General features: G+C 45.6%; 1 protein-coding gene across 2 annotated transcripts in view; it reads right to left on the bottom strand.

The window, feature by feature from the left end:
• The window catches only part of lars2 (leucyl-tRNA synthetase 2, mitochondrial), an 80,416-nt gene that overhangs the window by 45,606 nt on the left and 18,314 nt on the right, over positions 1-16,496 (bottom strand). The window contains exons 1-5 of one of the 2 annotated variants that reach the window (XM_042107239.1): positions 8,528-8,661; positions 7,202-7,293; positions 6,766-6,826; positions 4,083-4,172; positions 2,485-2,628 (exon numbers count right to left, since the gene is read on the bottom strand). In XM_042107239.1, the coding sequence (XP_041963173.1) occupies positions 2,485-2,628; positions 4,083-4,172; positions 6,766-6,826; positions 7,202-7,281 (375 nt within the window). In that variant the 5' untranslated portion in view covers positions 7,282-7,293; positions 8,528-8,661. Of the gene's footprint in view, positions 1-2,484; positions 2,629-4,082; positions 4,173-6,765; positions 6,827-7,201; positions 7,294-8,527; positions 8,662-16,496 lie in introns of those variants that run through there. The other variant, XM_042107238.1, reaches the window with a different exon arrangement.

Raw genomic sequence — 16,496 nt, 5'->3', positions numbered from 1 at the left:
ATCTGTGTGTCCATGTGGCTATTCTCATTTCCGGTCGTATCGACATTAAAGTAATGACATTGGGCCTGGAAGTATTGTTGACATCAAACAGGCCAACAAGGAGGGAAATGAAATTAGCTTCCTAATTCACCTTATGAATTTACAACATGTGGCTGAGGAGCAGGATTAATAAAAGGACCAGGCCTGCAGTACAGTAGATGTTGGGGTTGAGGCAGTTCATTTGCACTGCTCACCAATGGCTCCCTTTGCCAATACAAAGCATCTTTCTTGTAGATGTGATGCACAAGTTAATGTCACATTGCCTTCAGAGAGGTCAGTGATTTAGGTCTGTGATTTAGAACAGCATTTTTACATTTTTACAAGAAAAAGATTTCATACGATTGTTGGCTGTTCAGACATATGATTCAGAACAGATAATTCCACAGTTACAAGAACAGAGAAAGTCTTCAAAAAAGCTTTTAATCTGCCAAGTACATGATATCCCCGCACATAAACAGACAAACAAGAAACAAAAGGACAAAAAATGCAAATAATCAGACACATGAAAACGGGTGTTTCCAGGCTGTTGCATCACCCTTGTGCTTGGTGACGATGATCTCCACTGATAACTCCACTGTAAGCCTGGAAGGGGCAAAGAAACACTGCAAGACACAGCAACCCCGTCTCTCTTCGCTCTGAAGAACCCCCAGACTAACCGCGCGGTGTGTGAGTGTGCTGCACAGCACTCGTGGATCGAGCGCGACATGTTCGCCGATTCTCCCCCTGACTCTCACTTCACGGTGAAACTTAACTGATTTGAACTCAGTGAAAAGTGTGAAACAGTGAGAACCGATCAACAACTCAACATTTACTGTAGGTGTGTTGACCGTGTCTGTGTGAGAGTGTGTGTTTGTGTATGTGAGTGTGTGTTTGTGTATGTGTGTTTGTTTATGTGAGTGTGTGAATGTGCTCTGTTGCATGCCTTTGCACTGTACATCTGCAGGCAGGTCTATTTTTCTTCTATCTGATTCATATATGAATGATGTATAGACTATAAATGTATGTTTGTGATTTCTTTGGATTTAATTTTTGTGATAAATGGGCCTAGTGAATAATGAGAAAAGATATTAAGGTTTTACGATTTTATGATGCATTTTAAAGTTTTACGATGCATGATTCTGATCCCGTACACTACCGTACATTTCAGTGAACTGCTCTAGTTATCCCATTCAGCGTATGCACTACAGTACATAGACTTAGAGGCTTTTGGATCGACCTGGAAACTACCCCAGCCAATCAGCATGGTGTTTCCAGAGCATGGAAGGAATGAGTGCATTTTGACTGTCGCTGTCGTTGTGCACAAATATCAACAATCTTCCATGAAACCACAGACTGCATGATTTCATTTTTTGAGTGAGCGGTTTGCAGCTGATGTTTCAGAAGTGGAGCACGCCAGTGAAGAATGGGTTCCTTCAAACATCCGGTCAAGCACCGAAGCTGTCCCCTATCAGCCATGACGGATAGAGATGAAGTCTTCATTACGGCTCCAGACCCCCACCCCCACCCCAGAGATTGGCCTTCCTTAACCTCATACAGTCTTCTCCTCCTCCTCATCAAGCCACAGTCACCACCAACACAGCACACAGGCACCAGCAGCCAGGCTAATCCCATGGTCCACTACAGGTGTGACACCAATCTGAGATTTCTGCTGGTATTTGCCTGTGCAAACTAAGGCAGCAGATGATCATCTGGTCGTGATCTCGGCCAGATCTGTGGCTGGATCAGGGCCAGAAGGGGTTCAATTCGGCTGACTTCTGGTCCTGATCCAACACAGAGCACAATCAGATGATCAGCTGCTGCCTTAGTTAGCACAGGCAAATACCAGCAGAAATCTCTTCCCAAACACCCCCAGCTGCCAATGCAAACCAACAAGTCTTCCCACAGGGGATATTACCATGAATAACCAGAGCCAGACCCTCACCCCTGTGGTGCAATAGTAACCAAAGTGAAACCACAATCCAGGGACAGAGGATTGGAAGGATGGAGAGAGGGACAGAGGAAAGGATGGATGGAGAGAGGGACAGAGGAACGGATGGATGGAGAGAGGGACAAAGGAACGAATGGATGGAGAGAGGGACAGAGGAGCAAACATCATGGAGATACTACTCAGCATTGCAGAATTACTGGGAGGGAAAAGTGAAACAAAACCTTTAAATGCCACGTTTCAAAATAGAGTTCCCGGGAAACAAGATGACGCTTTCAAACAAATACAAGGAATCCATCTCAGTTATTCACAAATACCTAAATGCCAGGATTATGTATTAAGTCAATGTGTGTGTGTGTCTGTAAGAGTTAGTGGGCAGTTTGAAACTGTGTGTGTGTGTGTGTGTGTGTGTGTGTGTGTGTGTGTGTGTGTGTGTGTGTGTGTGTGTGAGAGAGTGTGTGTGTGTGCGTGTCTATGTCTCTGTGTGTGTGTGCTTTACACATGTGTTTTCTTGAGCTGACCTTGGCATAGTTGGTGGTCTTGATGAACCACTGCTTGAGCAGCTTCTGTTCCACCAGGGCCCCAGACCTCCAGGAGCGCCCAGCCTCGTCCACCTGCTCATCGGCCAGCACAGTCTGATCCACTGGGTCCCAGTTCACCACCGCCTGGAGGACACACACACACACACACACACACACGTGTGCAAATGCACACATATACACATACACACACACACACACAACTGAATCAGCCTTAAGGCCCAGAGACGCTAGAGTAGCCACAGGTATTAATTGAGATATTCATAGAGGTGCTAACAAGCCCAGTGTTTCCCATACATTGACTTATTTGTGGCGGCCCACCACAAAATCAACATTGACCACCACACAATGATTTTCGGTTGTACTAAATTGTGCTTAAATCTGGTTAGCATCATAACCAAGCTGCGCTAATTTGCTAAAAACTGTTGCATTCAAGTTAATTCTGCAAACCTACCACCACAAATATAATTCAATTATGTGGGAAACACTGAAGCCTGTGTCTTTCCTGTAAACTAAGGTTATGTCTGGTGTTTGTGTGTGTGTTTATTGTGTGTTTACACATACAAAGATCACTTTAAATGCCAAATGCAACACCATGTCTGTGTACAAATACCAGAGACTGACAGATACACACACTGAAGGGCTGAAGTGATGAACCTAGCACTTGGCACTTGCCTTAGCTGAAGGGCACAGACCACAGCTATGGAGGCACACACACACACACACACACACACACACACACACACACACACACTCACACACACACACTCACACACACACACACACACACACACACACACACACACACACACACACACACACACCTCAAGCAGCCTGTACTACAAGGGCAGTGTATGATAATCAGTCTGCCTCTTCTCCATACAGACAGCCTAACTGTGTGTGTGTGTGTGTGTGTGTCTATAGATGTGTGTCTTTCAGTAAAGGCAAGTGCTAAGTTCACCACAGTATCACTCAACTATTCTACATATAATGTTTAGTATAAGTCTAAACTCACACCACTTCATTAGAATCGTACACATCCTTCAAGGCTAACTGTTCATACAACACTACTTCAAGCCATCGTATACTGTAGGAGCCAATACAAAAACAGCACATTTCCTTTATACATGCGTATTCATGGACACATAGATATAGTCTTGTTCAATTTTTTGTATGCTTAGACCTGCTTTTTAAACTAGGACACACACCACAGACCCTGTACGTTATAGAGAGAAATAATGCTGATGTTTGATGCTTGCTTGAGATACACAAACAGCAGCGGTGTACATAAACACACACCACGGCAGGCATCTATTCATACCATGAACCCCACGATAGGCATCAAACCATCGGCACCTCTCATCACTGAGTCATGCAGAGATGCTCACCCCAGAGCCAAGGAAAGAACAGGCAGTGCAGGAGTACTGGAGAGTGCATCAAAAGGTGTGCCACCTCATACTGTAAATCCTACGGCTTTGGCGGACCCCGCTTTTCACACTTTCCAAGGACACACAAGTTTGTTTGTTTTTTTTCTCCTCTTTACATCACTGCTAAAACACTACTGTGAATCACTGGCTTACCTCTTTCTGATAGGCCAGCCCTGCCTCAAACAGCTTGACGAACAGGAACTGGGTCCATCTGTAGTAGTCGGGCAGGCACGTGGTTACTTCCTGTCCGCAAACAGAACACCACATGAGGCAACCTAGCATTTCTTAGCACCATTTGCAGGTCATGTCAGTCATAAGACGGACACAACATGTTATAAACAGATCGGTCATAAGACGGACACAACATGTATAAACAGATCGGTCATAAGACGGCCACGACTCCAAGGAAGGAATATGGAGATCAGACAGGTAGAATGGCTCTGGTGCTAATAAAAGCATACGCACACACCCAGCAGACTTCAAAGCACATGCTGCAGTGCTGACTGTGTTGAGTCCTGTTGTGTCACTTTGGGTTTGCCTGCACAATGCTGCACTGCTAGGCGTACATCAACTACTGTCCACCATCAACTAGCATGTAGGCTACATTCTGCTTCTAGAGCCATATGTGGATATATGGGGTTCGGATAAACAAAACGTAAACAAAGCAGCGCTACTTTACTGTTTTCGCACTACCCTTGCTCAAGACTGTGGGCAATATATCTACTTCTAATCAGGAATATGGTTGGTCACAAGTGACCCTGAAATTGTCAGTCTTGGGCCTTCTGGTTGTGAAAGAAAGAAAGAAAGAAAGAAAGAAAGAAAAAAGAAAGAAAGAAAGAGAAAATAAGGTGGCATTTTATTATTAGATGGTCATCCAAAGGCAAAACGCCTACTACCAGAATTATATCTCCTTGTGGGAATATCTGATGATTACACTGTGCTTCTTAGCAACAAGTAGGCAATCAAAACCGCCGTTTAGAGCAACCCCTTTTCCCGGCGGCTCATATGCCGTAAACTAGTCGTGTTGGGGGAGCAGTGCACACGGCACTGATTGGAGTTACAAATGCTCATAGAGCAGCCAGTCGTTATCACCAAGCAGCCAGAGAAACATTGCCAAAGTGCGGCCCTTTTTAACTCAACAAGATGCAGAAAAACTAATTCATGCCTTTATCACTAGCAGGTTAGACTATTGCAATGCACTTTTCACTGGTCTTCCCAAAAAACATATAAAGAAATTGGCACTCATACAGAACTCTGCGGCTAGACTTTTAACTAAGACCAAGAAGAGAGAACACATCACCCCTGTGTTGACTGAATTGCACTGGCTCCCTGTTTCCTATAGAATTGATTTTAAGGTTATGTTAATTACTTACAAAGCTGTGAATGGCATAGCACCTTCATATATCTCTGAGCTTTTAATATCTTATCAACCACAAAGGAAACTTAGATCATCCAATTCTAATCTTTTAATTGTACCCAAAGTGGTCCACAAGCAAAGTGGAGAAGCTGCTTTTATCCATTAAGCCCCAAAACTATGGAACACCCTGCCTCTGTACATCAAGCAGGCGAGTTCAGTATATTTTTTTTAAAAAAGATCTGAAAACATACCTGTATAAGAAAGCCTTTAGTTAACTCATCTTATCTTGTAGACTACTTTTTCAGACTATTCTACATCTGCTGCCATTGGAGGGCGCAGCCAGCCAGAAGCAGATGGGCTCCCCCTATTAAGTCAGGTTCCGCTCAAGGTTTCTTCCTGGAATATGGGAGTTTTTCCTTGCCACAGTTGCCATATGGCGTGCTTGTGAGGGGTAAAGGGTTAAGGCTGCCAGTCTTAAATGTCTGTATAAAGTCAAATAATTACGACATGCTAGGGCTGGCTGCTTGGAGTCCGCATCAACAGGGCCTAAGCATTTGTTAGCCTAAGCATTTGTCAGCAAAGCCTCTTTATATATCCATAGTAGTATAATAGTATTTCTGATATGTTGCTAATTGGATCATAAACAGCCACAGCAACAAAGGGGAATGACTGACTCTTCTCTATAATAGTGTTACATGTTATTTTCTATATATTTCTGATATGTTGCTGATTGGATTATAAACAGCCACAGCAATGAAGAAAAGTGAAAGTGATTGATAATGACTGACTGACTCTATTATTGTGTTACATGCTCCAAATGTAAAGCACTTTGAGCTGCATTCTAGGTGCTATACAAATAAAGCTTATTATTATATTATTATTATTATTATTATTATTATTATAGAGCTTGTCAGCCTGTCCACTGCGAAGGAGAGCGGCAGGAGCCTGCCATAGAACATGCTCTTCTGCCTGGGGAGTGTGCTAAAGAGGAGAGAACTGGGTAGAGGGGAGGAGAGCAGAGGAGAAGAGGGGAGATGAGAGGAGGGGAGAAGAGAGAAGAGGGGAGAGGAGAGGAGGGGAGAGGGAGAGGAGGGGAGAGGAGAGAAGGGGAGAGGAGAGAAGGGGAGAGGAGAGGAGAAGAGAGGAGAGGAGATTACAAAAGGGGAGAGGAGAGCTGTGAAAGAGAAGCCTCTCTTCATTACCTCACAGCTCCTCACTACGCTTTACCAAGGGGTCTACTCACATGGCAACCAAACGGCACATCAAACATCAACTCCTGCCAGGCCAGAGGGGCCAAAAGCACACGCACACGCACACACACACACACACACACACACACACACAATGATAAGAGACAAATCCTAAGCGGCCCCATAGACCATGTGGGTGAAAGAAAATGTCAAAAACACAGACACACATACTCACAGTCACACAAACAGAAAGCTTTGGAGGCACAGCACAATTTCTCCTTTTACTCACCCTGTCCCAATTAAAGCAAAGACCCAGACTGTCTAGCTGCTCTCGCATGGACTGGATGTTACTGGGGGGAGGGAAGGAGAGAGAGAGAGAGAGAGAGAGAAAGAAAGAAAGAAAGAAAGAGAGAGAGAGAGAGAGAAAGAAAGAGAGAGAGAGAAAGAAAGAGAGAGAGAGAGAGAGAGAGAGAGAAAGAAAGAAAGAAAGAAAGAAAGAGAGAGAGAGAGAAAGAGAGAGAGAGAAGATGGAGAAATGGGGTCAGATAAGGAAAGAGGAAGACAAAAAGACAAAGCAGGTCAGCGAGGGCAAGAAAGAGGAGAACATGAGATAACGACAGAATGATGAAGACCTCTCTTTCTGTTCAGCAGACATGTAAGCTACAGTAAGCAGTATAACATGATAGGGTGATGATCGTACACACACACACACACACACTGTGTACCTCTTGGTCCACTCCTCGGGGTCCAGAGCTCGCTCTATGGCAGCGTTCTCAGCAGGCAGGCCAAAGGCGTCCCAGCCCATGGGGTTCAGCACCTGCAGGAACATCAGGGCACCAGCACAAGACAACTGTCAAACCATCACCATCATCATCATCATCATCATCATCATCATCAGGGCACCAGGCATCAGAGTACCGTCAGGACACCAGCACAAGACAACTGTCAAACCATCATCATCATCATCATCATCATCAGGGTCAAAAGGTATCAAGGGTCACATACACACACACCACGTAAAATTACAAACTGTCACTCTTTCTCTGTTTGTCTCCCTCCCTCCCTCCATCCATCCATCCCCCATGTGTTGTTTGACAACTTTTTTTCTGAATAATTTCCATAATCTCTGCTATCTCTTTTATTAGTTCTCTCTCTCTCTCTCTCTCTCTCTCTCACACACACACACACACACACACACTTAGATAGGTCTTCTTGCCACTTACCACTAAGTATGCGTACAAGGACAACAACATACATACACCCAGAGACATACACAGAGAGACACACTTCTGTGCAGCAGCTACACGGTCAAGGTGTGTGTGTGTATGTGTATGTGTATGTGTATGTGTGTGTCTGTGTGTGTGTGTGTGTGTGTGTGTGTGTGTGTGTGTGTGTGTGTTTGTGTGTGCAAGTCCTGTGAAATGTGTGAATGTAATCAGAATATTGACCGTATATGTGGTTCTCACACCACATCAACTGTCATACAAACATGTTTACACATGTGCACACACACACACATACACACACACACAAATTCCGGCTAAAATCTGGCTAATTTAAAATAAAGACTTGCTAACACCTTTATGAAGGTGTCACTGGATGCACCTTGGGGGCAACTCAATAGCATACCCTTTGGGGGCAACTCAATAGCATACCCTTTGGGGGCAATGTAAACAGCTTTTTTGAGACATTAACTACACTCAAAAAATGATTAAACGTCTATGGTACTATGGAGAGGGTCTCTGCAATTTGTAAATGTATAGAGAGTATAAAAAATGACAGTTGACAAGCCGATTACTGATCCTTTTTTGCATCCATAGATAGAAGCTTGTGCCACATTCGGCAATCGCCTCGTCTGGACTTTCTCCTCACAAGATACAGAAGCTAATGGGCAAATGTATTAGTCTCAAGCTTCAGTCCAAACCAAGTGCCATGACAATGTCGGCGCAAAGCACAGTCACATTAGTGCACAACAACTGCAAAGGTTAGTACACGCTCGCTGTTATCCACCGTGCTGACATCCTGGTCAAACAGATCCCAGTGAATACTACCTCCTTTGAATGTGTTCACTTCATGTTGACTGGGTCTGCTCAGCTACAGGTTGTTCTTATCTACCGACCCCCCAAAGCCTCTGCCTGCTTCCTATCAGAGCTCACCAAACTGCTTGCCACTGTTTGCCCGAAATCCCCGTCCACTATCCTGCTGGGTGATTTTAACATTCATTGCTCTCTTGCTACTGACCTTTTATCACTGCTGGACTGCTTCAGTCTTACTCAACACGTACATGGCCCCACGCATGACAAAGGGCACACCCTGGACCTGGTGTGCTGTGCTGGCATAACCCCCCTCAACCTGCAGTGCACTGACCTGGCTGTCTCTGACCACCACGCTATCCTATTCCTGGTCCCTGTGCATCTCCCAAAGCAGTGTACCAAACGGCCCATCACCTATAGGAACATCAAACAGGTGTGTACTTCCACTCTATCTGGCTCCCTGGCGACCAATCTCGCCACCCACCACCCCTTCCAAACAGTTGATGACATGGTGGAACATTGCAACCGTGCCCTCTCCCTCAGCCTGGACTTTGTAGCTCCTCTCACCCCGCGCTACGTGTCTTTCTCTCGTCCTGCCCCTTGGTTCTCCCCTGAGCTCCGCAGGATGAAGACCACAGGTCGTAGGCTCGAGAGACGATACATAAGATCTGGCCTCACTGTCCATCGTGAAGCATTTAAAGAGCACGTCGCGAACTACAAAGAAGCCCTTTCTCAGGCAAAAACAAGGTATTACTCCACACTAATCAGTAACCAGCAAAAACACCCCAAATTGCTATTATCCACCATCAACCGTCTTCTTCACCCTCCTGATGCGGCTAAACCCTCAGATGCAGCTGACCTCTGTTCCAGGTTCCTGGATTTCTTCCAGCAGAAGGTGGACACCATCCATCGGCAGCTCCAGTCTCCTGGGCTCTCCCCCTGCCCCACACTGTCTCAACATGAGCCTCACCAGTCAGCTGAATGCTCACCTCGGTGCTGCCTGTCCGCCTTCTCTCCACTAGACGCCAACCAAATAGAAAAACTGGTCACCTCAGCTAAAACATCAACCAGCAGTCTTGACCCAATGCCCACCACCCTGGTCAAGGCCTGTCTTCCCATTCTCCGTCATCCAGTGGAGAACATCATAAATGCATCTCTTGCCTCTGGTGTGGTACCATCTAGCTTCAAAATGGCAGCAGTCATCCCCACTCTCAAAAAGCCAGGCTCAGACCCTGACGACCCTAACAACTATCGTCCGATCTCCAACCTCCCCCTCATCAGCAAAATCTTGGAAAGAGCAGTGGTTGCCCAGCTTCAACATCACATGTCCCACCATGAGCTCTATGAACCTCTCCAATCTGGTTTCAGAACCCACCATAGCACTGTGACCGCCCTCATTAAAATCACCAATGACCTCCTGCTTGCTGCCGACAATGGCCTCATCACCATCCTCATCCTCGTTGACCTTTCTGCAGCTTTTGATACAGTTTCCCACACCATCCTCCTCCGTCGCCTCTCTGAGCTCATCGGCCTCAGTGGCACAGTACTGTTCTGGTTCCGGTCCTACCTTACAGGCCGGAAACAGTTCATCACCCTTAATGGCTCCAACTCTGATCCAGCACTCGTCAGCCATGGCGTGCCCCAGGGCTCTGTGCTTGGTCCCCTGATGTTCACCATTAACATGTTACCCCTGGGTGGACTCAACTTCCACTGCTATGCCGATGACACCCTTACAACTTGTCAACTGTCTGCAGGAACTCAAATCATGGATGACCACAAACCTACTCAAACTCAACAGTAATAAGACAGAGCTCATGGTGGTGGCCCCTGCACCACTGCTCAGGATAATTGGAGACCTGGCCCTGGTTGAGGATGGCTGCTCCATTTCCCCATCTACTGAGGTGCGCAACCTGGGTGTTATTCTGGACTCCACTCTCTCCTTCCGGTCTCACATCAACAATGTCACCAAGTCTGCTTTCTACCACCTCAGAAACATCTCATGACTCTGGCCTTCACTCACACCTTCAGTAACTAAGACACTCATCCACGCCTTCATCACCTCCTGTTTGGACTACTGCAATGGTGTCCTGTCTGGACTGCCCACCAAGGCCCTTAGCAGACTCCAGCATGTCCAGAACTCAGCTGCCAGGGTTTTAACCCACACAAAGCCCTGGCAGCATATCACTCCCATTCTCCAACAGCTCCACTGGTTGCCAGTTAAGTCACGCATCGCCTACAAGATCCTCCTGCTCACCTACAAATCTCTCCATGGACTCTCACCACAATACCTCACAGACCTCCTCCACCCCTACACTCAGTCACGCTCCCTGCGGTCCTGACCTGCTGGCCACCCCCCGCACCAGGTTGCGGACTTTTGGGGGCAGGGCTTTCTCTGCCAACGCTCCCACACTCTGGAACAGTCTACCACGCCATGTCCGCTCTGCCCCGTCCCTGCCCATGTTCAAAAAGCACCTCAAAACATTTCTTTTCACCTAGTGCTTTGACCCCTAACCCCCCCCCCCCCCCCCCCCCACATTGTAAAGCGACCTTGGGTACCATGAAAGGCGCTATATAAGTCCAAGTTATTATTATTATTATTATTACACATAAAAATATCACCTCAAATGAGTAACACTGACAGTAAGTAGGCTACTGTATGGCAAAACGTTAGGAACAGAGAACTGTAGGATGCTGGAGCAACTGATTCTGTCAGTGCTTGGCTGTTTTAATAGAACCAAGAGGGCTACACAGACAACGAGACTGCTAAAAAGCAGCGGAGACCAGAGGGCAGTGATGGGGTAACAGATTATGTGTGTGTGTGTGTGTGTGTGTGTGTGTGTGTGTGTGTGTGTGTGTGTGTGTCTGACTGTCCACAGCAAAAAGATTTTTGAGTGTGTGTATGTGTGTGTATGTGTGTGTATGCCCTTGTCTGTTGACGGACAAGATGACCACTGCCACAAAGGCAGAATGCATACACACACACACACACACACACACACACACAGACAGGGGCTTACATGTCTGTAATTTTCGTAATTAAATGCCTGACAGAAAGACCATCATGAAAAACAGAACTGCTTCCCACTGTTTGCTTGCGTGTGTGTGTGTGTGTGTGTGTGTGTGTGTGTGTGTGTGTGTGTGTGTGTGAGAGAGAGAGAGTGAGAGAGTGAGTGTGTGTGAGAGAGAAAGACAGAGAGAGAGAGAGAGAGAGAGAGAGAGAGAGAGAGAGAGAACATGAAAAAAGGAGAGACAGTGAGAAGGTGTGAGTCCTGAAAATAGCATCCCTCTCAACCACAACAAAGGCAAGATAACCATCTGTCAATCACTCTCAGTGCCACTCATAAATCCCCCAACAGGACTCTCACACTCCATCATTACTAATCAAACCAGGAGCCCCCCCCCCATCCCCCACCCACACGCACACACACGGACACACACACACGTATATGTACACGTATATGTACACACGTACACACACACACTAGAGTGCAGGTCGGGCCGCAAATTTCTGTCCGAACCCGGCCCGCGTCCGACAGAGTTGTGTCCGAACCCGACAGGCATTTTCCTTTTTATGTCCGAACCCGACCCGAGCCCGATTCAGATGATGCCTCAGTTATTCCCATGCTAGTGATTAAACGTTCACGTTTGTGGATAGCCTGTCTTTTTAGCCTGTCTTTTTAGCCCATTTAGCTCCTGGTTTAAAAACATAGTCCAGTATTTCTTTTGAAATTGAAATGAAGTTGTATGGACTGGACTATGTTTTTTTTTTTTTTTAAACGGCGACGAAATTGTGAATTTCCAGAGCGTGTTACTCCACACTTGGCAATCGACTCCTACGGACTTTCCCCTAAAGATGGCAGCAAAGACGGCAACAAAGATGGCAACATTTCCGGAAAGGTACTGGCTTGATGAAATTCATTCTGGACTGTCTATCCGACCACATAAAGACCTCGGGATACTTCGGTTTGGCTTTAGGGACCCTCTACTCACTAGCACGTAAGTGTAGGCCTAATGTTTTTTGGAACTGTAGAAGAGGTATAAAAATAGCGTTTTGTAGTGGCGAAATAATATGCCCTTCTCCCTTCCACGCTAACGAGTTTTGACTAAAAACGGTAAAATCGAACTTTCTCAAAACACATCCGAATGATATGATTTTGATGTCAACTCAACGTATGTACTCCCAATCATCCGTAAATTGATCTAAAGTGCATTTTACTCCGGATAATTCCTTTAATGCTAGTCTCTATCTATCAAATACAAAGGGCTGTTTCTTCATTTCAGCTCTAGCCCTCTCTTGCAATCATTTCCACACACACACATAAACACACACACACACACACACACACACACACAAACCTATCGACCGCCAGTTCTTTTCTATCTCTTAGCACAGTGGAGTGAAACAGAAAACTGTCATTTCAATTCAATCAGAGTTGCAGACAGACCGTAGCCATAACGGTGACAGCCTCTCATCAAAGTCCATTAAACTCATTCAGTCTCACGCACACGCACACACACACACACACACACACAAACACAAACACACAATGTTGTTTTTAATGCAGGCGCATAACATGCCACTCCACAGTATATGTGTTTCCGCTTCATCAGTGTTAAGTTCAGACAAACACCGGCAGGCCCTTCCCTTGCTAAAGATCACACAGAAACACACACACACACACACACACACACACACACACACACACACACACACACACACACACACACACACACACACACACACTGCTGACTGTTCCTGTGAAGGCAGCACTTAGTCACAGAGAACAGCCAGTGATTAATGTGTTGAAGCGCAAAGAGGTGCTTGGAAAGGATACACACACACAAACACACACACACACAAACACACACACCACACATGAGCACATGTGAGAGAGAGAGAAAGAGAGACATACAATCCACACATTCAAGAACCACTCTGTGTTTCTCCCAAACAACACACACACACTCTATTTGTCTGTTTGTCACACACATTCACGCTCTCTCTCTCTCGCACACACACACACAAACACTTTCTGCCTCTTTCTCACACACATACAGTCTTTTTGCTCTCTCGGTCTCTCTCTCTCTCTATGACAAACACACACACACTCACTCTCATATTTCTCACAATCACACAAAGGTGTTTCTGCTGCGTATCCAAATGGCATAGCTCCCCATGTACTTTTCGTCAACGCTGAGTGGCAAGCTTATTATGAAAGGGCATTGATGCAAACAAACACACACAAAAACAAACACATACACACACACACAGCTGCCATCTGTGACTAGCTCCAATGAAGCTCAGTAAAAGGGCAGCACATTACTAGTGCTGACAGTACATTATGAACACAGGCATCCCTGTGACATTCACCACAAACTGCCATCACCAAGACAAATGTCACACTGTGTGCTTGCGCCATAACACAGCTAAAAGACCAACAAAAAAGAAAACAACAAATTGTTGTCAAATAAGTTGCTTAGTATGCCCTCTTTCTGATAGACAGGTCAAAAGCATAGTGACGCAGGACTCGGACAGGATTCCATCTTAAACACCTGAGAATCCACAGGAGTTCTTTGAGGATGAACCAGCCAAAACCTTAAGCTGAGTCATCCTGGATGAGACAAAAGAGCGAGGGAAAAGAGAGAGAGAGAGAGAGAGAGAGAGAGAGAGAGAGAGAGAGAGAGAGAGAGAGAGAGAGAGAGAGAGAGAGAGAGAGAGAGGTTTACCGTACACATTTATCCATTTGATGGGATATTGACCATCTACTGACCTCAACTTGACAGCGTAACATATAACATTAATACCTTAGATGTAGCAGTAACAGTATCAAAAGCAGGTGGACACATATATCACAATCACAAAATTTTACTCTAATTTTTAGTTCCACTCAAGTGATGTCCCACGACGATGTAGGCATTACATTACATTTTTAACCAAAGCGACTAACAACATGGTAAACAGTTTAAGCTTTTTAAAGCAATTCTCTCAACAATTCTAGGACAATTTTAAGAGTACAATAAGAATAAGTGCATCAGTGAGTGCAGTTTTTAAACAGTCGAGTGTCAGTTCTAGTCAGGTGGTAAGTGCTAGGATCTGCAAGACTGGTTGTAAGTAGTGCTACGAGAGGAGATGTTCTCTGAAGAGCTGGGTCTTCAGGAGTTTTTTGAAGATGGAGAGGGATGTCCCTGCTCTAGTACGAGTTGGGTAGCATCTTGAGTCAAGTAAGTTCAGATTTTCTGTATGCTGTAAAGTGCGATACGGCTCGACCAGGTGACCGAGGCAACATGACAGGAGAAGGTTAGTTGGTTGTCAAGAACAACTCCTAAATTTCTTGCAGCCCTGGTAGGTGCAACAGACAGGGAGTCAATTTTGATGTTGAGGTCATGGTGTATGGTAGGTTTAGCTGGGAGGACCAGCAGTTCAGTTTTTGAGAGGTTTAGCTGGAGGTGATGTGCCTTCATCCATGTAGATATGTCTGAGAGGCAATAGATCCGTGCCGAAACCAAGGGGTCATCAGGTGGAAAGGACAGATAGAGCTGTGTGTCGTCTGCATAGCAGTGGTATGAGAAGCCATGCGAACGGATAATCTGTCCCAAGGAGGTGGTGTAGATAGCAAAGAGAAGGGGGCCCAGCACTGAGCCCTGGGGGAGCCCTGTGGTGAGATAGTGAGATGCAGATAGCTGTCCAAGCCATGATATGTTAAAGGAGCATCCTGTGAGGTAGAATTCAAACCAGGAGAGCGCAGAGCCGGAGATTCCCATGTTAGAGAGCATAGAGAGAAGGATGCGGTAATTAACCGTGTCAAAGGCAGCCGATAAGTCAAGCAGAATGAGTACCGATGACCAAGCGGTCGCCCTGGCTTCCTTTAAGGCTTCTGTTACAGACAACAGAGCCATTTCGGTAGAGTGGCCGCTTTTTTTTTAATTTTTATTTTTTTTATTAAAGTATATTTTTTTGGGCTTTTTGCCTTTATTTGGACAGGACAGTGGAGAGTGAGACAGGAAGCAAGTGGGAGAGCCAGAGCCGTATATGGTACGAGCGCTGTAGCCTGCTGCGCCACGGCGCCCCCAGAGTGGCCGCTTTTGAACTCAGACTGATTTGGATCCAGAGGGTTGGAGTGAGACAGGGCGGTAGTTCTCGACTTGAGCAGGGTTGAGAGAAGTTTTCTTAAGTAACGGTGTTACCTTTCACTTTCAGCAAGCACACTAATTATGTCTGGGGTAGGCCTATTTGGTGAGATAGCCTAACCTAACACCAGGAGTGTGTGCGTGCGCATGAGAGAGGGGGAGAGAGAGAGAGACGAGATGAGTGTGTGTGATGAGTTTTATGGTGTATTGCTCACGTGCAATGTTACATTAATTAGTTTACTACTTAAAGTTTTCACAACTTAACATCATATCGACTCACGACATTTGGCTACAGACGCTACATATACTGTACATTCTAACTAGCTAATACATTAAATCAGCTAACATCAATGTTTACGTTGCCTTGTGTCGGCTACGCTTGGTGAGCTGGTGTTAACAACTGGATGCTTTCAGCTCAGATGTTCAATTATCATTGAATTGCTGTTGTGATACGCCAGTTCTGCTTTGCAGTGGACATATCTTACCTTGTCATCTTTTCTAAGTTTGAAATGATCTCAAAACTTTGGACATTCTCTACCTTTTTACGGACGTTTTCTGGTAAATTGTGATATAAATACTGTAACTCTAAGGCCTAGGCCTGCTCATTAAAATCAATAGGGAGCCTACTATATTGTAAATCAAAGCTTAAAGAAACTGTATGTAAGATTGTGGCCAAAACTGGTACTGCAATCACTTTCAAACTACTGTAGAGCGATGTATCCCCTTCCCCTCCGACTGGCAGAGCTGGCAACACGGATGCCGAAACACTACTGACTTTGTGATTAGTAGATAGGTGGAGGATGGCGCATCAGGCCAAAACACAACATGACAACATCAATATCAGTTGAGGGCTGCAACT

The sequence above is a fragment of the Alosa sapidissima genome, chromosome 10 (assembly GCF_018492685.1).
Source record: "Alosa sapidissima isolate fAloSap1 chromosome 10, fAloSap1.pri, whole genome shotgun sequence".
Lineage (NCBI taxonomy): Eukaryota > Metazoa > Chordata > Actinopteri > Clupeiformes > Clupeidae > Alosa > Alosa sapidissima.
The sequence above is the reverse complement of the archived record's forward strand: the minus strand, read 5'-3'. Positions and strand labels throughout refer to the sequence as shown.